A 27,333-nucleotide genomic window follows, 5' to 3' on the forward strand; every position below is an offset into this window, starting at 1 on the left:
GCTAAACATCGATCTACCATTTGATCCAGCAATACCACTCTTGGGGATATACCCAAAAGACTGTGACACAGGTTACTCCAGAGGCTCCTGCACACCCATGTTTATTGCAGCACTATTCACAATAGCCAAGTTATGGTAACAGCCAAGATGCCCCACTACTGATGAATGGATCAAGAAAATGTGATATCTATACACAATGGAATTTTATGCAGCCATGAAGAAGAACGAAATGTTATCATTCGCTGGTAAATGGATAGAATTGGAGAACATCGTTCTGAGTGAGGTTAGCCTGGCCCAAAAGACCAAAAATCGTATGTTCTCCCTCATATGCGGACATTAGATCAAGGGCAAACACAACAAGGTGACTGGACTATGATCACATGATAAAAGCGAGAGCACACAAGGAAGGGGTGAGGATAGGTAAGACACCTAAAAAACTAGATAGCATTTGTTGCCCTCAACGCAGAGAAACTAAAGCAGATACCTTAAAAGTAACTGAGGCCAATAGAAGAAGGGCCCAGGAACTAGAGAAAAGGTTAGATCAAGAAGAATTAATTTATAAAGTAACACACATGCACAGGAAATCAATGTGAGTCAACTCCCTGTATAGCCATCCTTATCTCAACTAGCAAAAACCCTTGTTCCTTCCTATTATTGCTTATACTCTCTCTTCAACAAAATTAGAGATAAGAGCAAAATAGTTTCTGCCGGGTATTAAGGGGGTGGGGGGGGAGAGGGAGGAGGCAGAGTGAAGGGTAAGGGAGGGGATGGGGGGAGGGGGGAGAAATGACCCCAACATTGTATGCACATACGAATAAAAAAAAAAGGAAAAAAAATCCTACAGACCCTTAAATAGGAGAATCCATAAAATGTAACTTGTAATGGTTATTGTTATGTATTAACATGACTGGATGAAGAAATAATCTAGAAACCAGATAGAGAATTATTTTGAGTATGTATGTGAGGGTACTTCCAAAGGAGGTCATCATGTGAGTCTGATACATGGGGAAAATTCCTTCTTGGTGTAGGGTGCCCCACTCAACCCTCCAAAGACCCAGGGATAACAAATACAGAAGGTGACTTAGTATCTGCCCTTGAGAACAGAAATGTACATCCACCCTCCATATGGAGGACTGATGTACTAGCTGATGGACTCCAGGACTTACACCCTTCCCAGGTTCTCAGACTCTCAGCCCTATGGACTCACTGGTTCTAAGACCTTTGGACATGGACTGAGCAATGCTGCTAGCATTCAAGGGTCTCCAGCCTGCAGACCTTGTCATGGGACATCTCAGCCACTGTAACTGCATAAGTCAATTCTCTAATAAGTCCTCCTCATATATTTATCTACATATACTAATAGTTCTTTCTCTTTGGAAAACCCTGACTAATAAACACGGCACTAAGTCCACTTCTCTTACAAGTGCTAAGATAAGGGAGATAAAAGTGTCTAACCATTCTAATAATTGTCAAATAACCGTTAAGTGAGAAGGGAAGAGATAACTCCTACTTTGAATAATTTTTCAACTCTTCTGATGCATCATCCACCATGTTGCTCTCCTTAGCTTCCCGGGCCATGGCTCGGTAGAGAATACAAGCAATCACTGCCTTAACCGTGGCCTCTTCTCCATGCTGCCAGAAGAACATAGCCATCTTCTGCCTTTTCATCAGCACAGCCCAAACCAGCAGGTCATTGTAAGGGTAAATAAAGCCAGTAGACTCAGGGTCATCTGATATGCTTTCTCTTTCTTTTGACTTCTTTTTTGACTTATGATGAACTCCAGATTTTTCCTGTTAGGAAGAAAAATAGGAATAAGGTCCCAAATACTCAGATGTAGTTTTACCTAATGTAATACAAGTATTCTAGAGATATTTTTTAAAATAACTACTCAAAAACATATGGAAATATAAACATGACTTTATAAACCAGTTAGCAAAGATTAGACTGTTTATAGTAATCTATTTTATATAGTAGATACAAAGTCTCTAAGCTGAGATACCTAAAATTCATTTAGCAACTTCAACTGCTTTGAGATATGTCCAATTATATGATAACTTTTAATTTCTCAATGAGATTGGTTGAAATAATATATTGGATAAATGAGAATTATGAAAAAATTTCTAACCTTGCCTTAGCAAATAGATTAAACATTTTTCCCCTTTAGAAGAATGTCAAGAGTGTTGCAAACATGCATCCAAATTGACCAGTTGATAATTCTGTAGTAATGATAACAGTTAATAATGAAATAATACTCTCCCCATGGTAGCTTATCTCAAATGTCACTTGAACTTGCCATTTACTTCTGTACCACTCCATATGTCTCTATTTTCAGTGCTCCTTATACTGTTCTGTGGTGATCACCTTGAGGAAGGTGGGAGTATTTCTCAGTCACCATCTTATCTGCCCTAACCCACCTTCCTCCCAGTTCAATCAAGTACTCAATGGAAAGCCCAGAAAAGAACAAAGATTCCATAATTATTCTTTGTAATTTGAGGCATCATAGCAAAAATATATGTGATATGTTTCCTCTATTTCTATAAATAAAGGGAATCTGTGTTCATGTGGCCAAGGGTGACCAAATACCTTTTCATCCCAGGAGCCATGAAAAGCAAATTTCTTTCAACCAACATGGTATCCATTTACATGGAAGCTCTCGTGCAAAAACATTTATCTCCAGTGGAAAGTGGGACTGAGTGAATAAGAACAAAGGAGCGTGTGCATACATCCACACATGTACACACATGTGCACACACAAACACAAGATCTTTGTTATACTATAACATTAGACTAAAATTAATTTCAAGAAAGCCTTAGAGAGGAAAAAAGAAGATATGTAAGGAGAGGCTGAGAGAACTGAAGGTGGGGAAGGAAGCCACCTTCACTTCCAACCAGCCTCAAGTAAGGATAAGGGTGCAGTGTTGAGCTAATGATTACAATTTTTTAATTCCATGACATAGACTGCCAGCCTAAGTCACAATCTGGATGTGGCCAAGGTAAGAACAAGGAAGAGAACCTCAAGTGCCAGCCCAGACAGTCACTGCATTGTCAGTGCTATGCCCTGGCCTTTGCTCATTGTTGTCAGAGAACAGCTGTGTTAGCTTGAGGCTTGCACCATACATTGATTTATGGCGCTTGTAAATGGTTCCCGTATTTGTACCACCCTTGCTCCAACATTAAATGAAGAACTGTCTCAATCTGCAAAAACAACTTTGTTTTCCACTGGAAGAACAGGTGGGTGGTACCTTGGATTTGTAAGGCTGGGCAGTTCTAAAGAACTGGGAATGCAGCGTGCTTTCTGCAGACTCACTTCTGTTTCCTGAGGAGCGTCTCCGGTGAAGGGGGTGCTGGGAAAGACTTTGAGCAAAGCTGGTCACTCTCTGCCATATATTGTTATTTTGTTTTAAAAAAAAAAGTGAAAGAAAAAAAGATTATAGAGGTAGCATTTTCTTTCTAGAGAATAATGAAAAATATATATAATATTGTATTCTATCAAACATTCAATCTTCTGTTTCTCATCCATGCTTAATAATTAATCTCTCTGGAGACTAATTATTCACTCAACCAGAGCCTCTCATGGTCTGCTTCGTATTAGGAACACTGTTATTTCCTAACATCTTCGAGAACAACTCTTTCACTCCCTATTACATAACTGCATTCTTTTTCTATGTGGAAATTTCGTTAGAATCGATGGATGTTCTATCCTTGGAACAAGTTCAAAATAGGCAATAAAGATTTACAGTTCTGATAAGAAAAAGTTGCCATTCATAAACAGCTCCAAGGTTAAGGTCAAGTTAAAACGTTCTGGAATTTCTCCAGGTATTATATAATATCTCCACTGCAATTCCAATGTCTAGATCTGATAATTGCATAAGTCATTGCTGCTGAAGTTCTCATCAATGAGAGGCAAAATTGGAAAAAAGCTTTCTTGAGACTGACATAGAAACAGAGGTTACAAACTATGGGTTTTGAATGACTTTATCTTCAGTTTGTGTTTTATGGATAAAAATCTAACATAGAAACAATAAGGTCAAGACTTTTTAATGATAATACCCAAACTATTATCATTATTATTGCAATATATAATTAGTAGTATCATTATGGTAATAATCATAGTGACTGTTATCACTGAGTTGCTCAATATCCACTCTGTATCAGGAATATGGGTTTTTCTGGTATTATTTCATTTAATCCTTCTCACAATGAAAGGATTACTAATATTCCCATTTTATAGATGAGGAAACGGGCACATGGAGAGGTTAAGTTTATTGCTCAATATTACATACCTCATAAGGAACAAAACGAGGACTTAACCTGAGATCTGACTCCAAATCATGTACTTGTTACTGCTACAATCTAGTAGCAATCTACTCTGAAACACCATAAACTTGGCTCCTTCCCTGGAAAGTAACTTCATACTGTGGGTCAATTCCAGACAGAGCACCAGGGAAACTTCTTGTCATGCTCTACATTGGGCCACACAGCCCTCACAGCCTCACATCTGCAAGTTGCAGATCACAGCAACATGGATCTCTTTTAAATCAAGTAATTCATATTACCTTAAATTTTTCCTATGCCTTACAAATCTGAATAGAACATTATCTATGTGAGATCTGGGTTTCCTTTGTGTGTGTGTTTAGTAGGGCCTTCACTTCACTTATTCTTTATAAATAAAAGTCCAAATAGGTGGGTATTCCAGGCTGTTTATGTGACCTTTCCCTAAGCCACCCTTCCAGTCTCATCCCTCACAACCTCCTGGCACTGGTTTTCCAGTGACAAATGTCTCCTTGTCACTGCAAAACACACCTTGATGTCTGGGCAGTGTGTCTTCACTGACCCAGCTTGTCTCCCAACATAAACGCCCTCCAAACTCCCTTTTCTAATGGTGTCTATCCTTAAAATGAATTAGACTCCTCTAGTTATTGATCTGTAAGCAAATGTAAGAAACAAGCAACTTTGCTGATATACTAAGCAACAACTCTATTTTTGCATTTTCAGATTTCCAAAATTATGATTAAAAAAAAATAAAGTGTTTTTGTTGTTATGGTTGTTTTAGTTTTTTGTTTTGGCTTCTTGTTTTGTTTTTAAGGGCAAAGAAAGGAGATTTATTACACAGCCCAAGACACACCATGGGAAGAGACAAAGTAAGCACTCAGCCCATCTTCACCCATCTTTTAATAAAGTGTTTTTTAATCTATAAAAACTTTTCTAGGACTCGAGGAGTAGCTCGAGTAGTAAGAGTGCCTGCCTAGCAAATGTGAGGCCCTGAGTTCAAATCCCAGTGCTACCAAAAAAATTAATAATTTTTTTAGAAGAATTCTATTTTTAAATTTATTTAATCCCTACATGGTTATTCCAAGTGTGTCATCTCCAGACTATGGACTATTATGGGATAATAGATCTAATCCTATTAATCTTTTGACCTTTTGACCTCTGAATTTTCTAAAGAAAAGAACTGGCCATTTCTGTAACCACTCATGTCACAATTACTTTTATGTCAGTATTGCACACAATACATCCTGTTTGTATTATTCATCCATCTGTTTCTTCTAAGAGTTTCTAAACTCTTAGTCTTCATGTTCATCCCATGCCAACAGGCAGACACTTTGCACAGTACTTTACATGCAGCAGGCAACAACTGTTCACAACAAAATGTCCATTTTAGAAGCTATTGCCATCTGAAAATCGAGGCCATCCTTCTAGAACGGCAATTCTTAATTATCCTTAATTTCACTAGGGCATTTCTCAATTATGTTACCTTATGCTTTCTGTAGAGGTCATTGTAGAGGACTCTGAAGTTTTTTCTAGTGTAGCTGCTGCGATACGCCCCACCAATGAGGTATTCTATCACCAATCCAATGTCAATCAGTGTTATTCTGTAGCCTGAGAGAAGTGTATGCTACAACAAAGCATGCAATGAATTACAACCTTCTGTTCTCTTCTCTCTCTTTTGCCAAGCTATCAGAAATAACCAAATTAATTATAGACTCATACCTTATAATCCTGTTTACAAACTCACTTATTAATATAACTGGCTGTTGATACAATTTGCTTGCTCAGAAGGAAAAAGTTCTTAGCCTTAATATGCTTTCTAGTTTCATAGACATCAAATGAATACTTACATCTACATTCTTTCTCCTTCTGTCTTTCACAGACATCACAAATGTGTAGTCACATCTGTGTTCTCTCTCTTTCCCTGTCTCTCCTCTCCTTTCCCTCTATATAGCATGTATGCAAACATTTAAATAAATAAAAAAATACACTGAAATCTAGTACAAAATATTGTTTTGATTAGAAATTATATAACTACTACAACAGAAGTAAATTGTGACATATACTGTGAATGCACACAATCCAAAATTAACATTGGCTTAATTTTTCATCCTCACCGTTGAAATGTACGCAAAGCTTTGCATTGTGCTAACTACATCGTATATAAAACAAGAGCATGGAAGGAAGTAGAACAAATAAAAATAAGGAACATAGAATTACAAGTCAAATAAGATATCAAAACGTGAGGCTGTGCCAAGACAAATGTTATGACTGCTAAAGGGCTGAGTGGCAGATTTCTGAGTCCGTGAGTCTTGGAGTAAATGAAAGTGATTTGGGCTCCTTAAACCTCTTGTTACTATGTCTTTATAGCTGTTCACTTCTGTACTGCTTTTCATAGTAAATTGTATAAAACATACAGTGGACAGCTTGTGAATAATATTCACAAAGCTATGAACAAGAAATAAGGTTAGATATGTAATTTTTCTTTTCCATTTGTTTTTTTTCCCCAAGGAACAACAAAGTAATATTCTTATTTGCTACTAACTAAATGCATATTTTACCTATTTCATACATTTTTCTTCAGTTTACTATGACAGAGTGTAAGGAAATAGTGTAAGGAAAATGATTTTGATATGGCAGAAAACAATGTAAAGAAATTTACATCAGCGTGGATATTTTTGCTTACTATACATTTCCCAAGTAAATGTGGCTCTTCTACCAAGTTAGCATAAAGAGAAAGTTCACAGTCTACTCAATGGGATACTACACTTCAAAAAATGGGAGAGGAACTTTCAAAATGTAGTTTGCATGGATTTTAAGCATAGTGACAAGTAAAAGATACTCCAATTGTCAAGGCTGACCTAACTCACAGTCAAAGAGAATACTGAGCAAAATATGAACTAGGGCTTTGAGCAGTGAGATCCCCCGACTCCCAAAAACAAGGCTTAGCCTCACAAAAGAACAGATAGCATCCCTGAGCTGTCACTGATATCCAAAACAGTAATAACAAGACATGGAAATCATGTGTCCTCCCCAAAGAAGAAAGAACCTCAAAATTCTCTTGGCTGACATGATTATCTTCACTGGCACTGTGGCTCTGTCATGTTGAGCTGAAGCTCTGATTCCAAGTGTTGTATGTCTCTGATTCATGGGGGTTTATTTGTTTGTTTGATTTTGTTGTCGTTTCTAGGGTTTTTTTGTTAAGGTTTGGGGAGAGGATGGGTTGTTGTGTTTTTGTTGCTGTTGTTGTTTTGTTTTTTGTTGGTTTTGGCAATGCTGGAGACTGAATCCAGGGTCTTACACATGCTAAGCAAGTACTCTACCACTGAGCTACATCCCCAGCCTCCTGATTCACGTTTGTTCTTAGCTAATGTCACTTATTTAGTGCATTAAAATTTTTTAAGCTTTAATTAAGAAGAAATATAGAGTATAGTTTAGTAATGAAATTATTGATAATCATACCTTAAAAAAAACAGGCAAATCATCATAAAATCTAAATCTACAATATATAAAACAAAATCTGGTGATTCCTCGATCACAAAGCTAAAGCAGTGTTCATAATGAGGTTACCTGTTTTACATCTTGGACAAGATGGTGCAAGAACATATTAGTCGGTCCTTGTTTCTGTGATAAAGAACAAAAGCAGGAATTATTCCCTTTGACTCCATATACTGAGGGTGAGTAACACGTTATTTCAGAATGCATAAGTAACCCAGAAAATGGAAAATTTGGTTCAATACCATTGGTAATGAAGCATATGCTAATTAATTCTAAGGAAGGACTTTTCAAGAGAAAATGTGATTAGATGAAATATTTTTCAAAGTAAGTTGCACATATGTAGGTAGTAAGGACATTAACTTTAAGTGGTAAGAGGCAAAAATCACTTTTAAGTAACTTATAACTATTCTTTGATCATGTGTAAATGTTAGCACATGATTACAAATCTTATCAAACAGGGGATTCCATCAACAAGTATTGAATCCTTTCAATGTTCATTTAGGTTTGAAAGGGACTCAACAGGGTGTTAATAATAAATAAAAAATGAGAACACACACTAAAAAATAACCAACAATATGATAATGTGTGTGCTGAAAAGGAGTTGCAAATAATCCATATTCTAGGAACAGATCACTGTGAACTACCTGGAGTAATCAAAAAAACAGGACTTGAACGGGTCTTTGAAGAAAGTACAATATCCAAAAGATAAAGAAGGCTGTTTCAAGAAGGGTATTTGACTTGAGCAATTCATGTTTTCCCAATGACTAACTCAATCTAGTTTCAACAAAGGATTTACACAGGGAAGTTAAAGGAATAGCACTTTAATATTGGCTTTAAGTCAAGACAGTACAAATAATTCAATAAAAAGCAATTTGTTCTTATTCACACCTTTATCTTTATGTCTTAGTAGAATAAAATGGAATTGATAAGAATGTTTTTCCTTTGACTGAAAAGTCTGTATCTCTCCAAAGTATCTTTGTACATAAGCATTCAAAGAGACAGGTAAATCTTAAGCTAATTAATAAATAACCTTAAAGGTAATGACTATGACATGTTCCATACTCACTGTATTATAGAGCTCTTCCAATCGGGGGATGGTAAGAAAGCGATGGAGGTTCACCCCATTTTCTATTAAGAGCTTCACAAAATCCACTCGATCCATTGCTAAAGCATCTAACATTGCCTGTTCTAGTGCACCAGGCTTCATGAGGAACAAATAAAACAGAAATAAGAAGACAATTAACAAAATGGAAATAAAGAACTATGTGTATTTGAACTGAAAACTACACAGACACAATATTTATAAAATATAATCTTACTGAGAAATGTGCAGGACCTAAGTGAAGATATCTTGAATAATTAAGAAACATTTCATGTTTTTGGATGGGAAAACTATCCCAAAGATCTCAAAGCTACTTAAACTGGGCAGGAAAAGTGGCTCAAGCAGAAAAGTTCCTGCCTCAGCAAGTGTGAGGCCCTGAGTTCAACCCCCCTTCCCCCGCCAAAAAAAAAAGTTTTTTAAACTTATGTTCAGGCTTAATGAAATTCTAATGAGAATCCAGGGTGGTTGTTTTTTGTTTAGTTTAATTTGGTTTAGAGGGTTTTGGTTGGTCAGTGGTTGGTGTTTTGGTTTTGTTCTTGGTTTTGGTTTTGGTAGTATCATGTTTCCATTTAAACTTTATCTGATTTCTGGATTATAAATGACAAGTTGAATATATTAATCTAATTTTGTTCCCACCTAAAAATCCCATTAAGACTATAGCAAAGGGAATTTTAAAACAAAAAAGAAAAAGAGACAAGCCAACAGAACAAGGAAGACAAGATTGGAGACAAGAGTGCAACATTTGTAAAGTAGAGGAAAGTTGGTCAAATGGTAATTGATTTAAGTCCTGAGAAAGCCAATTAAGAGAAGAGAAAAATGTCAAGAACCAAATAGATCTATGCCACAGAATTCCAGCAGCACCAACATGAAGTAAATGTACACATGCTGAGTCCATAGTGTTGGAATCTTCCCAGCCATATCCCCCATTTTGCTCCTGTAACAGGAGCAGCAAGGTTTGTACCTTCCAGGCAGGGTATCAGAAAATTCTTTACTTGTATTATTACCAATGCAAGAAAAAAAACACAAATGTTGACATTCAGGGGAATCGCTAACAAATGACATTCAGATCACCCTACCATGAAGCTCAGTCAATAGGGAAACTCCAAATACAGGGTCAGATTTTCTCCAGAGCTTTCTATCCTCCCCGCTTAAACAGAAAAACCAAGACAAACAGATCAAAAAAAATCAATTAGGATATATGTAAGCACATATGTAAATAACAGAATGCATCCCCCTAAACAATTATACTAATTGTATAATTATACTAAGAAAAAAAAAGAAAAAATCAAAGAGGAGATACTGTTGCGGGAAACCAAGAGGGAAACAAAGTCACCGAGACCACTTTGCAGGAAGCAGGAATTTTACTATGCTAGAGGACTCAGGGGAGATAATTTCTCAAGGCCCTGAGCCCCGATCAGTGGCAGATGAGTTATATACCCCCCAGGTGGTTTATGTGACCAGGGGGGTTTGGCAGTATATGGTTCACAGGTGGTCAGAAAGACAAGTCATTTACAGAGAAACAAGTTGGTTATGGAATTTTTCCCCAACCCCCCTACAGAATGGTTACAGTAACAGGAAATCTTGCAGAGTCTAGCTGAAGGTCTGTGATACTTTTGAGGTTGCAGAAAGCTGCTTGTGGCCCCCAGAGTAGGGAATTTAAGGCATATTCCAGACACATAGTAAATCCCAGAAAAATAGCCACATTGGCTCCAACGATACTGGACAATGCAGGAAGAAAACCTCAAAAAGGAAGATTCCAAGATGGCGGCTAGAGGGAGGAAGCAGAAAGCGAGCCTCCTATAGTGAAATCTTGGAGAGACGCTGGAGACACACTTTGCAAGCATAATCACTGAGAAGAAGCATAACTTTGACCCCTCCACCCTTCCAGCTGGTGCAGAGAATCTCCACTTCACCTTAAATGGAGAAACCAGGAGGGCCACCGGGCCGCCAGTCACCGGCGCCCAGACGGCTTGGGAAGACGCGGGCCAGGTGAGCTTCGCGGTACCGTGGTTCCCCCACAGACAAGCCTGGGCCAGAGCAGCATAGCCCCCTGGAGAGACTGACCTCCACCCGGGAAAAAAAAAAAAAAGAGAAACTGAGTAATAAGCAATAAGAGCAATAAAGACACGTGGGAAAGAGGGTGGGGCACACTGAACACTGAAGATTGGGGGAAGGGAATCCTTCCCAGGACTGTAAATAAACAAGCTGGGCTGCCGGAGAGCCTCTGGCGGGAGCAGGGGCACGGGCCCAACAACAAGGAGCGGGAAAGCTTGTGACAGTGGTGGAGGGAGGAAAACTCCACAGGAGAGGAGGGAAGACCCACTTCCCACGTGAGCTGTAAATAAACATGGCAGCCGTCAGGAGCAGCAGCACCACCCAGTAAGCAGGAACAGGAAAGCTTGTGAAAGTGGCGGTGGGAGGAAAACTGCACAGGAGAGGGGGGAAGACCCACCTCCCACAGGAACTGTAAATAAACACGCAGGCCTGACAACGCGGGGCAGTGACACCTTTCCCAGTGCTTGGAAAGGGGAAAGCCTGTAGCAGAGGCTCCCACACAGGAGAACTCTGGACAAACAAAGCCTGCAGGGCCAGGTGAGTGCTAGCTCACCCCAGAGATCTGCATAAATAATGCCACCAGCAACAGCAGGCGGACAGCAGCGGGCAGGCAAGCCACAGCTGCAGATGCCATTCTCAGAACTGTCTCCAGACTCTTTTTTTTCTTTGTCTCCCTACCTTTGATGAGAGAATAACCAAATTACACCTGCAAGGTGAAAAGCTTGCTAAAACTGTATTGCATTTGAACTTGGGACACTTGGTGGGGTTTTTTTTGTGCATGTGTGTGTAGTTTTGTTCTACTTTATGCGTCCCCTTTGATGAGACAACTACAGAACAACATCTGAGGCACCATCTCCAGGATTGGAGACTGAGACGGACACGCAAATTATAAAGACTGAAACTTCATTGCATTTGAACTTGGAGGTTTTTTTGGTTTTTTGGTTTTATGTTTTGGGTTTTTTTTAATTTTCTATTTTTTCATTTTATTTTAATACATTTTTATATAGAGATTTTTCTTTCATTTACTTATTTTTTATTTTTATTCTTATCTTTATTTTTTTTCTTTTTGATTTTCAATCCTCTCTCTATCTCTCTAATGTCTGTTCAGCTTACTATCGATTAGTACACTAAAGCTTAATGTTAATGGACTTAATTCACCCATCAAAAGACACCGTTTGACAAAATGGATTAAAAAAGAAGATCCAACAATTTGTTGCTTACAGGAGACTCATCTCACCGACAGAAATAAGCGTATGCTTAGGATGAAAGGCTGGAAGAAGATTTACCAAGCCAACGGCCCCTGAAAACAGGCAGGAGTAGCAATACTTATCTCTGACAAAGTAGACTTCAAACCTACATTGATCAAACGAGATAAAGAAGGACATTCCATACTAACAAAAGGGGAAATAGACCAAAAGGAAATAATAATCATCAATCTGTATGCACCCAATGTCAACGCACCCAATTTCATCAAACATACCCTGAAAGACCTAAAAACATATATAAACGCCAACACAGTGGTTGTGGGAGACTTTAACACTCCATTATCATCAATAGATAGGTCATCCAAACAAAAACTCAATAAAGAAATCCAAGATCTAAAATATGCAATAGATCAAGTGGACCTAGTAGATGTCTACAGAACATTTCATCCAACCTCTACACAATATATATCCTTCTCAGCAGCCCATGGAACCTTCTCCAAAATAGATCATATCCTAGGGCACAAAGCAAGCCTCAGCAAATATAAGAAAATAGAAATAATACCATGCATACTATCTGACCACAATGCAGTAAAAGTAGAAGTCAACAACAAAAGTAAAGACGAAAAACATGCAAACAGCTGGAAACTAAATAACTCATTACTTAATGAAGAATGGATCATCGATGCAATAAAAGAGGAAATTAAAAAGTTCCTGGAAGTCAATGAAAATGAAAACACAACCTACCGGAACCTATGGGACACAGCTAAGGCAGTCTTGAGAGGAAAGTTTATAGCCATGAGTGCATATATTAAAAAGATTGAAAGATCCCAAATCAATGACCTAATGATACATCTCAAACTCCTAGAAAAACAAGAACAAGCAAATCCCAAAACAAATAGAAGGAGAGAAATAATAAAAATAAGAGCTGAAATCAACGAAATAGAAACCAAAAAAACCATACAAAGAATTAATGAAACAAAAAGTTGGTTCTTTGAAAAAATAAACAAGATCAATAGACCCCTGGCAAACCTGACTAAAATGAGGAGAGAAAAAAACCCAAATTAGTAGAATTAGGAATGCAAAAGGGGAGATAACAACAAACACCATGGAAGTCCAGGAAATCATCAGAGACTACTTTGAGAACCTATATTCAAATAAATTTGAAAATCTAAAATAAATGGACAGATTTCTAGATACATATGATCATCCAAAACTGAACCAAGAGGAAATTAATCACCTGAATAGACCTATAACACAAAATGAAATTGAAGCAGCAACCAAGAGTCTCCCCAAAAAAAAAAGTCCAGGACCTGATGGATTCTCTGCTGAATTCTATCAGACCTTTAAAGAAGAACTGATACCAACCCTCCTTAAACTGTTCCACGAAATAGAAAGGGAAGGAAAACTGCCAAATACATTTTATGAAGCCAGTATTACACTTATCCCAAAACCAGGCAAAGACACCTCCAAAAAGGAGAACTATAGGCCAATCTCCTTAATGAACATTGATGCAAAAATCCTCAACAAAATAATGGCAAACCGAATTCAACAACACATCAAAAAGATTATTCACCACAACCAAGTAGGCTTCACCCCAGGGATGCAGTGGTGGTTCAACATACGAAAATCAATAAACGTAATAAACCACATTAACAGAAGCAAAGACAAAAACCACTTGATCATCTCAATAGATGCAGAAAAAGCCTTTGATAAGATCCAACATCATTTCATGATAAAAGCTCTAAGAAAACTAGGAATAGAAGGAAAGTACCTCAACATTATAAAAGCCATATATGACAAACTTACAGCCAGCATTACACTTAATGGAGAAAAACTGAAACCATTCCTCTAAAATCAGGAACCAGACAAGGATGCCCACTTGTGGTGGGCACAATGGAATTTTATGCAGCCATGAAGAAGAACGAAATGTTATCATTCTCTGGTAAATGGATGGAATTGGAGAACATCATTCTGAGTGAGGTTAGCCTGGCCCAAAAGACCAAAAATCGTATGTTCTCCCTCATATGTGGACATTAGATCAAGGGCAAACACAACAATGGGATTGGACTATGAGCACATGATAAAAGCTTTAGCACACAAGGGAGGGGTGAGGATAGGTAAGACACCTAAAAAATTAGTTAGCATTTGTTGCCCTTAACGCAGAGAAACTAAAGCAGATACCTTAAAGCAACTGAGGCCAATAGGAAAAGGGGACCAGGAACTAGAGAAAAGGTGAGATCAAAAAGAATTAACCTAGAAGGTAACACACATGTACAGGAAATTAATGTGAGTCAACTCCCTGTATAGCTATCTTTATCTCAGCCATCAAAAACCCTTGTTCCTTCCTATTATTGCTTATACTCTCTCTACAACAAAATTAGAAATAAGGGCAAAATAGTTTCTGCTGGGTATTGAGGGGGTAGGGGGGAGAGGGAGGGGGCGGAGTGGGTGGTAAGGGACGGGGTGGGGGCAGGGGGGAGAAATGACCCAAGCCTTGTATGCACATATGAATAATAATAAAAAAAAAGAAAACCTCAAAAAAGCTGTCATTAATATCCTGAGAGAGATAAAATCTTTCCCAGATTCCACTGAACATAAAGAGGAGGAGAGTAGAGCCAGAGAATAAATTTACTTTGGGGAATTATTAGATTAGCCACATGTTACTAGAAAAGAAAAGCTTCACAGAAGGCTAAAAAGCCAAAGCTGAGGAAATACACTGAAGAAAATATTCAGAACCAAAGAGGGGGAAAAAATAGTAAGATTAGAAGAACAGTGGATAAGGCTTAACATTCAGAAAATAGAATTCAGAAAGACAGCAGAGAAAAAGGGAATGGAATGGAAACATAGGAATGTCAATTTGAAATTGTATGCCCAGGATAATGGATATACATACTCTCAATAATATCTCATTGCAAAATCTCAGAACACTGAAAAAAGATTTTTTTAAGCATCTGAGAGAGGGAAAAACATCATCACAGAAAAATATCTGAAAACAAAGATTTTTACTTCTCAACAGTAATGCTAGGCATTCAAAACTCTGAAGAAACATTAGTTCTAATCATGAATTAAAATATAACCAAACATACAAGTCCTCAAAATATTTATCTCCCATACTCATTTTCTCAGAAAGTTGTTGAAGGATTTGTGCTATCAAAATAAAGGAATAAATCAAGAAAGAAGAGGTCCTGAGATACAGAAATCATAAACTCTAACATAGGAGGAGACAAAGGAGATCTTCAAGTTGGTGGAGGTAGACCCCAGGATGACAGCTGAGCACCAGGAACAGAAAGCAATCTGTCCACTTTGTAACTATGAACCTGCCCAAACAGAAATGTTGAGAGACTTCTAAAACTGATGAATCATAAGGCAGCCATATAACATTATTTAGAAATATGAATGGAAGAGGTGAATTCAACTGTGATGTATTTTAAGAACTTTTGTAAACGTCACAATGCACCTCCGAGGGGTGAGGATAGGTAAGACACCTAAAAAATTAGTTAGCATTTGTTGCCCTTAACGCAGAGAAACTAAAGCAGATACCTTAAAAGCAACTGAGGCCAACAGGAGAAGGGGACCAGGAACTAGAGAAAAGGTTAGATCAAAAAGAATTAACCTAGAAGATAACACACACCCAGAGGAAATTAATGTGAGTCAACTCCTTGTATAGCTATCCTTATCTCAACTAGCAAAAACATTTGTTCCTTCCTATTATTGCTTATACTCTCTCTTCAACAAAATTAGAGATAAGGGCAAAATAGTTTCTGCCGGGTATTGAAGAGGTGGGGGGGAGAGGGAGGGGGTGGGGTGGGTGGTAAGGGAGGGGGTGGGGGTAGGGGGGAGAAATGACCGAAGCCTTGTATGCACATATGAATAATAAAACAAAAAACAAAAACAAAAAAGAAAAATGTCACAATGCACCCCCAGTACAATAATAGAAAAGAAGGAAGGAAGGAAAGAAGGAAAGAAAGAATGGAAATTTATAAATGTCAGAACAGTAAAAAAAAAAATGCAAACATAGGAGGCTTATTGTGGAAGGAACTACTGTATTTTTAGTAGCTGTGGATCATCATTTGATGTTTTAACAGTGTATGCAGAACAGGAGAAAATCTTTGCCAGCTATTCATCTAACAAGGGACTAGTATCTAGAATCTACAGGAAACTCTAAAAATTCAACCCCCAAAGAATCAACCTACCAATAAAAAAATAGGCACAAGAATTCAGGGAATTCTCAAAGGAAGAGGTACAAATGGCCAATAAATACACAAAGAAGTGTTCAACTTCCCTGACTTTAAAAGAGATGATGCAAATCAAAACTACACTTAGATTTCATCTCACCCCAGTTAGAATGGCCATATTGAAGGGCAATATCAACAAATGCTGGCAAGGATAGACAAAACAGGAACCCTTATACACTGTTGGTGGGAATGCAAATTAGTACAACCATTATGGAAATCAGTATGGAGATTCCTCAAAAAGCTAAAGATAGATCTGCCATATGATCCAGATATATATATGGGCATATATATAAAGGAACATAAGTCAGGGTACAATAGAGACACCTGTAACCGATATTCATTCCAGCATTAGTCACAATAGTCAAGCTAAGGAAACAACCAAGATGCCCTATAACTGATCCATTCATGTGGATCATTCATGTGGTATGGAGTTTTACTCAGGCATAAGAAATATTGATATGCTGGGCGCGGGTGGCTCACACCTATAATCCTAGTTACTCAGGAGGCAGAGATCAGGAGGATCGAGGTTGGAAAGCAGCCTGGGCAAACAGTTCTGAGAGACCTTATCTCAAAAATCCCTTCACAAAAATAGGGCTGGTGGAGTGGCTCAAGGTGAAAGCTCCATACCTCAAAAAAAAGAAAGAAAGAATGACATGTGGTTGGAAAGTAAATGGATGCAATTGGAGAGTAAGCCAGACTCAGATAGACAAAGTTTTCTCTCACACATGGAAGATAGATTCAAAAAATAAACATATACACAAAAACAAGCATGATCATATACAAACTCGTATGTAGAACATGTTTGTAACAGTGGAACTGCTCTGTGGAACTCAGGGAAGGAGGGAAAGGAAAAGAGAATGACAGAGCATCAGAAATATAAAACGTAACATCTGTGAAGGTAGAGGATATAAGGATATGTATTGTAAGCTACTGAAAAATGGGTGGAGGTGGGAAGTAAAAGGTTAATGGAGAGCAATAGAAGGGGTTTAATGGACCAAAATAAAGTAGACTCACAGCGGGGACACATTGAGAAACCCCTTGGAATATCACCTTAAATATTAATAATGAAAGACAGGACTGTAAATAGGTACAGTGGGGGGGTATATCTTGGAGGGCGGAGGATGAATAAAGGAGATTAAGACAAGAGTATGTGGTGGATGGACTTCATAAACTTATATGAAATAGAACAAAGAAACCTCGTGCAATAGCTTTAAGTGGGATGGGGAGGGGGAAAGGAGGAGGTACAGTGAGGTGATCTAACTAATGTACCATATAAGCCTATTTGGAATTGTCACAATCAATCCTCCTGTACAATGAATATATCCCAATTGAAAATAATTTTTAAAAACAATGTGTATGTATTAGTTTAACACAAAATGTGACAAACTTGTGATATAGTCACAATTTTTAATTGAAATTTTTAATGAAATTTTAACAGTGATTATCAAGCATTATTAGTAATCTTTTTTCTGTTTTCACTAATTTCTATTGTTAGTAGCATATCTTGTATCTTGGAAAGAGTAGAAAGAAGACCAAGCCACATAATACAACAAGACAGACCAGTCTCCTTTATTGAGACTTGAGCTCAAGCCAGCTGAGATGAGCCAAAGGTAGGTAGCACAGACCATGGGGGACCAGGTTAGTCACTTGAACAAGAAAGGAGAAAACTTTTATTGACTTTTTGGGGGGAAGGGTGATTTAAACTGCAGTAATTGTCCATTGCTCAAGGGCACAGTTTCAAAAAATGTTTCCCTTCTGTGTGCAAGCTTCCTGGCCTTGTGCTTGGTGGGTTAATGGATAATCAACTCCATACAGGAACTATTAAGTTACAAATGGTGTCATCATTTTGCATAAATGTCCTAGTCTTATGACAGGGCTAAAGGACTTTCACCACTGTCAAGAACTTGCAGTACTTGAATTGCCAAGAACTCTCAAGGATGCAGTAGAAGAAACATATCTGCTCTGATGGGCAATAGGCAAGATGAAACCATATTATAGGCTTGGATAAAACTTTGTTCAAATGATCAACATGTCTACATGCACTTAGAGCTGAGAAGAGTCTGACTCAAAGGTTTTGAGGCAGCAAAAGGGACAAACATGACATGAAGGCAGAGATGCCAAGTCTTTTGTCTCATTCTATTCATTTATCAGAAGTTGTCAGGCATAGCAGCTTTCAAATTTCTGCAAAGTAATCTAAGCAAGTGTTATCATAATCTACCAGCCACAGGTGTTATCTTACACCAGAATGTGATTCTGCTCTAAGAGGCTGCCAAACAACTGAGTCGATTCTGGGGACTTATCAAGGACTTCTCATGGGTGAGATTTTTTTTCTCACTAATAATTTCCCTTTGTCTTTGTTTGTAATTTGTGTAGTAATTTTGAACCTAACTAGTGTTAGCTTGGTTTAGTCGTAACTGGCTTAGTCTATAAACATTCTGGCTGGCCTATTTTGGTACTTCATGATAAAGCTGTTGAGAGATTACACGGATGGAGACAGAAGAAAACACACATCATGCTTTCAATGTGTAACATGTTAAGGGCCCAGAGTTTATTTGGCTGTTGTCCCTTTGTGATGATCCCTAACTGTTTCATTGTGAGCACTTATATACATTTTAATGTAAAAATGAAGATAACGTGTAAACTTTAAAGATAAAAATTAAAATCTACCCACTCACAAACAAGTTAAAAATCCTTCCATTCTGTTTTTTCTCCAACTTCCTACTTCCACATCAATTAGGCTGAGAGCCAGGGGAAAACTTTTTGGGGAGTTAAAGCAGGAGAGAAATGTCTTAACTATCTCTGGGTGCCTGGATATCAAGATGCTATTTGTGTCCCCTCCAGTTTTCTCTTTCCCTCCTCTCACCTCTGTAACAAACCAAAACACAAAATATTTTTCCAAGTAACTTCATTTTGACTATACCTTCCAATGTTGTCCATAAATTAGGATATGTTTCTTGGCAATGTCCATTCTGTCCCAAGCCATTGCTAGATTTAATTGTTCTGATGTTGATAAGTTTGTGCCTAGAATAAAAGAAATGAACAATCATATATTCTATTCAAACTATCCCTAGGAAGAAGCACAAAGTGACCTGGAATGTGAGAACAGGAAGTGAGAAACAATTACGAATCTGTTTCAGTCACTCACCCTTCAGCAAAGCTGTTAGAATTGCTAAGTCAAGGTCATGCTGCTCTTCAGAATCAGCATCAAATATGGTCATCTAGAATAATTGAGAAACAGAAAACACACATTTTGGGAGCTGCCAAAGAAATGCTTTCAAACACTACACACAGAACTCGCATTTGAATTAATGAACCAAAAAAAAATATTCCTTATTCTGTAATTTCAAAACAACATAGAGATTAATTTTTTTTTACTTATAGAAAAGTTTTAAAAATAGGGTGACAGAAAATTGGAGGCACCTGGGAAAAAGGGAACTAAGAATTCCACATATAATGCAACCTACTATGTGCCTACTACAAGGAAAATGGTAATTCCCAATGCAAATAAAATTATTCCTCCTTTTGAAGGGGTACCAATGAGATCCGTCTGCTCACTTAAACTTAAAAACTAAGACTTTGACTTTTTAATGAGAAATGACTCCTCAAGTATTTGTCCTAAAATAAATGAGACAATTACAATTGACCCATGAGCAAGTACAATGAATAGCACAGTCTTCACAGGGTCAAAGTGCCAAGTACATCCTGGTATGTGAATGCCTATTTTTTAAGACATAAAGACTTTACTAATAGTTATAAAGGGCCACCTGCTATTAATGAATATGTCTTAGCTTTTCCAAATGAAAACATATTTCATATAGTACAGGAAGCTAGTTTAACAGAAAAGAGCCAGGACTGACAAATTCTAGTCTCAGGTATGCCACTAACTAGCTGGCTTTAGGTAAATATCATAAGAGCACATGAATCTAGGTTACTCATTCACAAAGTGAGAGGAAACCACTAAAAAATCTCTAAGGTCTCATGAAGCCAAAACAAACAAATAAACTATGCTGATATAACTTCGCATATTAGTTCCCACATGCCCTATGTGTGTCCACTGTGTACATGAATAAAACCAACTCTCAACTGTACCAACTATACAGAATCCAATTGCTGTAATCTGAAATCCCACAGCTACCTTCACTAGCCCTTCTTGGTCATTACACTGCTCATTAATTATACACTTGATGAAAGGAAGAAGCAAATGCAGTAACAATTTCTTTAACATGACCTTCCTTAACTTCCTGATTATTGTTGGAAATGCAAAGTATAATAGACTAAGAAAAGATTTCACCACTGAGCTAAAGTTTCAGATCTACCATTTCTTAATTGCATGGCTGCACAAATCACTTAAATTCAGTAGCTGTCAGCATCATCGTCATCTCTGAAATTGAAATAGACAGTCACTTCCATATTGAATTCATTCATGGGACTATTTCAGATGAAAAACAATATTGTCAGAAGCAAACTGCTAATTATAAACATGGTTGTTGTTATTAGGTCGATGAAAGTTACAAAGTGTTTTAAACGTAAGTTCTGCCACACTTTCTCTAGCCTGAAATTTGTTCAATTGGTTTTGAGAGGCTAGGTAATTTAACACCCACAAAATTCTTGTATGATTTGGTTCAGCCTTCCAATTCTGGAAAGAACATTTTGAATCATGGCATATCTGCATATTTGTTTTAATTTTTAGCTTCATATCATCCAATTCATTAATAAAAAATTTAATCACAGTACCCTAAAACACAAAGCACTTTTCTGAGTCTATTACGGTCATTGCCCCTAGTCTGTGGGCTCCATTTTCTATTCCAGAGTTTATTCTCAGATTTCCTATTGTCCAATGGATCTCCTGCAAGATTTACCCAGGATGCTATGATGTGGTCATCTAATCCAGCAGGCTTGAGTTTACTGAGCTGCTCCCTTATCTCCTGAAAATATTTATATTTTCACTAAGTTTGATAACTTTTCTATAATATTGCTTACTCTAAGTGTTTAACACCAGATAGAGTCTGGAATTTAAAGCATGAGGGGTATAATGGGGAGGGAGCAGTAAGAAGCCAATTTTACTCAGCTAAGGGTCTAATTCAGCAGCATAATGTCCATTCAAGTTCAAAATGGAAAAAGTCCCTGTTTTAAAAAATTGTGATATCTGGAAATTAGCATTGTTGAGGCACTTTGAGTCATCCACTCATCATACTTACAGAATCCCTGTGCCCCACACATTCCATTAGAATTTGGAAAAGGTGCTTGGACTGTTTACGGCTAAAGTTGAAAGTGTTTTGAATCATGCCGATGATCTCCTCTTTCACCTGAGGACACAGCATCCTGGCAGAGAAATAAATGGTTGTGACGCGATGCAACCCTGAGAAGCAATTTAGCTAGCAACAATCAGTGCAAGAAAACCCAGCTGGCCACCTGACAACAAGGCTTCTGTGGACAGTTCTGCCAGACAGCAAATGAGATGGAAGTAAATGCAACCAAGAGTCCCCGGAAAAGGCTAAATTTGAATGTGAAAATGAATTGATCTGCTATGACCCTGAAAAGAATACACTCTGAGGCAGACTTTTGAGGAGGTGGAGTTTGAACTACAGGGCCTTGCACTTGGTAGGCAGGCACTCTACCACTGGAGTTATGACCTCAGCCCTTTTCACTTTAATTACCTTTTGGATAAGATCTTGTGTTTTTGCCTAGGGTCGGTCTCTATCCAAAATCCTCCTACCTGTGCCTCCCATACAGCTAAAGATATGAGCCATCATGCTCAACCCAAGGCTGAGCTTGGGAGCCAATAGATTTCCAAAGGGCTGAGAATCTCCAGAATTAAGGATGTCATATCATCAAAATGATCTGAAACCCTAAAAGGTTTAAGAATCACTCATCCATGGTTTCTTCAGGAAAGGGAGAGTTTTAAAGGAATACATGGGGGGTAGAGAGTAGAATTAAAAGGCCAAGGGTTGAACGGGGAGGAAAAAAAAAACAGCTGACAGAACATAGGCAGTAAATAAATGTTTACTAAAAAAATTAGTGGGGACTGGAGGTGTGATTCAAGTGATAGAGCACCTACCTAGCAAGTCCAAGACCCTGAGCCAGTACCACTAAAAAATAAAAAATAGTGGGGTTGACATTTTAGTTCTTAGGTACTGTATCTACATAGCACAAACATCATGCTTTTCAATGCTGAAAGACTCACACTAGCTATAAGGATGGCTAGAGAAAAACTACATTCTTTGAATCAAAGTCTCAAAGAGCACAACATGTGCCAGGCTATAGATTTCTCCAACAGCTACTTCTACTACGATAAGTAAACATGAAGGTAAGCAGGGGGCCAACACTGGCTGCCTCCCTCAGCTGAACAGGAACATGTCCTCCTTCCAGCCTCCTGGAAATACCTTTCCCCAAAGTTCAGTCAAGGTCAAGCTTCCCTGTTTAAAGTAGGCCATTCTTCAGCCAAGAAAATAACACCCTTCCTGACTGGGGGCATGTTGGCAACACCGTCATGAACATCAATCCAGCCTCAACCTGTGTGCTCCAAGGGCATCAGGCCACATAAATACGCTGCTGTAAGAATTAAAATAGAGGAAGGAGTAGTCACCGTAGGTTCGAACAGGAAGAGTCTGTGACTCACCCTTTATCCAAGTGTTTGTGGGTGAAGGCCAGGAGGTCTGCAGCTCTGCCAGTGCCTTCATACACCACCACAGGGTGTTTGTTCTTGACCATCTCCCACACCGAGAGGATGACATTGGGGCCTCCTTCCACCACCAGCCCCACCACAGGCACGCCTTGTCGTGAGCCTATTTCAAATCACAAACAGCACCACACCGTTTCAAAGTATCCCCAGCTCAGTCAGCCACCCACTTTCATTTCTAGACAGAAGTCTTTCAATCACCACATATCCTCAATGTTTGCGAAGGTGCCCTCTCTCTGTTTTACCCAAGCTTGCTTTGATCAAGACCAAGCCAGAAACTTGTATTTCAAATAAAATGTAGCATAAATATAATGAGAGCATCTTCAAGCTTTTGTCCAGGAAAAAGGTAGCCAAAGCCTTTCAATAATTAAAAAAATGCTGTTCTCAAGAAATTTTAACTTTTTATTGTGGTACGTGGCAAAGGTATCGAAAAAGTAAGCAGACCTATGTGATGAATTCCAGTGTATCCATCACTCATCTCAAAAATGATCAACACTTTTCCAATTCAACAAACTTTTATTGTTTTGTTTTGAGACAGGGTCTCACTGTATAACTCACAATCCTCCTGCCTCATCCTCCCAAATGCTGGAATTACAGCCGTGCACCATGCATGGCAAATAAATATGAAAGTGACCTGAGGCCAACACTAATCACCTCCCTTACTGAGGGGTTTTTCTCAGCTGTAATGGCAATTGGAGGAAACTTCTCTCCCTTCATTCTCCTGGAAATGCCAATTCTGTGCCTCAGTAAACTTTTATTAGCAGTTCTTTCAGGAACACTATTGGATGGTGTTCCTTCAAACTTCAAAGACTTTACACTTCAATATATTCCATTTTTCACTGTGAATTTCTTATTATGATTAGTTTATTAAAGCAAGCAAGAAAGACAAAAAAAGAATATCCATGGAGCCATTCTTTTTAAAAAGATACTAAGTAAAAAAAATTATAAAATGATATGTATAAGATATCCCATTTGTATCTTCAAACCCTTATACATGGATATATATTTCAGATGGGTACATGCATACACCTATATGTACAGCATGTTATATAAGTGACCAGAATGCTGTGGAACGATACACATTAAACCATTGACAGTAGAGAAGGAACGGGAGTGTTTGGAGAAATGTTGAAAGAGATTGTGTTCATCTTATAGATTTCTTTGATTTAAGTTTTAATACCACACATGCATTGATATATACTTTTAAATCATTGTTTTAAATTTTATTTTTCAGAAGAAGAAATATTAGCAGGCAATAGCATAGTCACACCTGACCAATCAAGAACTTTACTTTGAGAAGTATATCTTTGGAGCCCACTGCGGCCCTCTAAGGTCATCCCAACTGTTCTGTAGACAGAAGAGTCTACAAACGTAAGTTCTAAGAAAAGCCTATGCCTCATCTTCTACTTCTAGAGTTCACAAAACCCCTGTGTCCCCGCTTCCAGGGACCACTTGAACCTCTACCCCAGGTAAGTCCTCCCCAAGGATGCATTTGCCACAGCAAGAGGCAGCATTGAAAAGCGGAGACACAGACAGAGCTTTGCCACATGGGCCTGAGTGTCCAGGTAATCATGCCAACTTGACACTGGAGGACTGAACTAAAGGTAGACAGACGCAGAGAGCCAGGCTGCCACACAGCCAGTCCTGGCTCAGTATTACCCCAGATCTAAGAAGTTTAAACTTAAACCCGGCCTTCCTGTTCTATGTGTCAAGATAAAAGGGTAGAGTGCATTTTATACAGTGAGTTGGCTTGATTAGATTTAAAGCTTTTAAATATTTAGACAGCATATGGGCATCCCTGTGTATCCTGGGCCCAGACTCCACAAGCGTTATGGGTGGTCCTATTGACAGACATCCAAATACTGTAGTCAGTCTACTTAATTGCTTTGATATTTTTCTTCTGTTCCTGTTTCATTCACCTGCACCTCCTTATTTTCTCCATGTCACTAAACCGTGAGCCTATAATGTAGCAACTGATAGACAGAAGATTCCACTGATAGTATCTTATAAGAGCTGAGTGAAATGAAAATGATTTACTAAGGTAGTAAACCATTAATAAAGAAAATTTAGATAGATATTTCATTAATTTCAAGATAGAAATTTTTTTCCAATACTGGGGATTGAACTCAGAGCCTCACCCATTCTAGGCAAATGCTTTAGCACTGAATTATACCCCCCTCCCGATCCTAGAAAAAAAACTGGAGCTATACTGGGGTTTGAACTCAGGGCTTCACCTTTCAAGGCAGACACTTTACTGCTTGAGCCACTCCTCCAGCCTTAGAAAAAACTTTATAAGGGAATTTCTTATATCTTATACAATGTAGGCATTAGCTATGTACTAAATTATGTGTACTGGCATGGAAATATATCCACTTTTAGTGGGGAAAGACTATAAAAGAAGCATGGATAGCATATCATTTCAGCTTTCACTTTAAAATGTTGCTCTGGTGTTGGACATGGCAGTCCATGCCTGTAATACCAACACTTGGGAGACTGAGGCAGGAAGATCATTAGGTAGGGACCAGTGTGGGCTTCATAGCAAATTCTAGGCCAACCTGGACTACATAGCAAAACCCTGTCTTAAAATAAATATATATATATTTATTTTTTCTACTTATGCATATATATATGCATACTAAAAAAACTGTCTCTCCCTTTGTATCTCTCTCTCTCTCTCCCTCTCCCTGTGTGTACGTATAGAAATTTTCTGAAAGCATACATATGAAATAATGTTTAGTTTTGATAGCAAGATTACAGGAAATTGTCTCTTTCTTCTCAGACACACTTTTTTTGCTTTATCAAAGAGTGTAATACATTTGCAATTAGAAAAACAAATTAATAAGAGCATCTGTGGAAAAGGGGAAGAGATAATTCACTTTCTAGTGGGGACACTTTTCTTTGATTAACAACTAATTTCCAAAAATATAAATATATTTCTCAAAAATACTCTGATTCTACATATAAATTTTGTTTAAGTAAGGGGAGGGAGGGAGGGAGGGGAAAGGTTGAAAAATGGTTTCTGGGTGACAGTTGGAAACAAGAAGTTCTGGTGTGCTGTTGCACTAGGGCAATTACAGATAGAAATAATATCTGTATTTTTTTCAAAAAGCTAGAGCAAAAGATATATGTGGTATTTACCATAAAGAAATGATAAATGCTTGGGGGAATAGATAGGTTCAACCTGATTAAACACTACAGGATGTACACATCTATCAGATCAACAGATATCCCATTAATATGCACAATTTTCACTTTTAGCTATCAGTTTGAAAGTAATCTTAATTTTAAAATAATAAAATTTTAACAATTTGCTGAAAAAGAAAAAAACTATAGTTATTGCTGGACAACTTCACTAGAGAGCTGCCTCTACTATTAGCTGCCAGGGTAAGGCAGGAAAACCACATTACATCTCCAAATTAAAAGTTTCTACAACAGCCATCAGGAAAGGGCACTCTTCTCCATGGAGAGTTCATTGAAATTATGGGAGATACAGAGGCATCAGGGACTATGCTTCTATCTTGAAATGGTGTCCTAAGGCTTACAGAATAAGACCTGGCACTGGTCACCTTTCAAAGGCCAATGGGTGAAGCCACGAATTCCTCCAGCAACCTTATGACAGGAGTTTTTCTTTTTCTTTTTTGTAAATACCCTGTGCCAACATCAAGGATTTGCCAAAGAAATAAGTGACAGATTTAAGTATTTTCATTCAATCAAAGCAAATCCCTTTTTAACAATTTCAAAGACAAATACAAATTTGGCAGATAACCTTCCTTATAGGCATGTTAGGTGTGAAGATCAGCTTCCATGCACAAGAATTTGAAGCTTGTTACAGGATACATGTGTGAAAGTATGCATGAGACAGAGAGAGAAGAGAGAGAGAGAACAAGACTACTGTCTTTGCTATTTTCATATGTCAGGGAATCCCTCCAAAAGAACCTGAGTTTCAAGATTTTTGAGCAAAGAATTGTCACCTGCTACTCTCATGGGCATAACTCAGGTATAGCCATCAGGTTTTTATGGTACACAGAAACTGAGCGATTTAAGTAGAAGCACAGATCAACAGTGGCAGGAGGACATTTCTGCTAATATTTCAGACCCCTCCAGGTCTCTCACTATAGATGTATGTCTTTACTGCCAGTTTCTGGCCTCTTCTTCCCTCTGTGCTCTTGGTCTCCCTTCTCCCTAACCACTCCCACTTCACAAGGACCACACACCTGATCCTCTCTCCCCTTTCCCTGATCTAAATGGGTCTAAAAACCTTCATTAACACCCAGCTGTTAGTGACTGGC

The 27,333-nt window shown here is 38.1% G+C and overlaps 1 protein-coding gene across 14 annotated transcripts in view; it reads right to left on the minus strand.

Annotated features, from left to right (window-relative positions):
* Positions 1–27,333, minus strand: part of Trpm6 (transient receptor potential cation channel subfamily M member 6) — a 138,172-nt gene that overhangs the window by 70,212 nt on the left and 40,627 nt on the right. For 13 of the 14 annotated variants that reach the window (XM_074052056.1, XM_074052054.1, XM_074052053.1 and 10 more), the window contains 9 exons: positions 22,985–23,150; positions 21,564–21,687; positions 19,511–19,583; positions 19,286–19,386; positions 8,835–8,969; positions 7,841–7,894; positions 5,757–5,897; positions 3,244–3,378; positions 1,511–1,791 (listed from right to left, as the gene is read on the minus strand). In XM_074052056.1, the coding sequence (XP_073908157.1) occupies positions 1,511–1,791; positions 3,244–3,378; positions 5,757–5,897; positions 7,841–7,894; positions 8,835–8,969; positions 19,286–19,386; positions 19,511–19,583; positions 21,564–21,687; positions 22,985–23,150 (1,210 nt within the window). Of the gene's footprint in view, positions 1–1,510; positions 1,792–3,243; positions 3,379–5,756; positions 5,898–7,840; positions 7,895–8,834; positions 8,970–19,285; positions 19,387–19,510; positions 19,584–21,563; positions 21,688–22,984; positions 23,151–27,333 lie in introns of those variants that run through there. The other variant, XM_074052067.1, reaches the window with a different exon arrangement.

Source organism: Castor canadensis, chromosome 13 (genome assembly GCF_047511655.1).
Source record: "Castor canadensis chromosome 13, mCasCan1.hap1v2, whole genome shotgun sequence".
NCBI classification, from domain to species: Eukaryota; Metazoa; Chordata; class Mammalia; order Rodentia; family Castoridae; genus Castor; species Castor canadensis.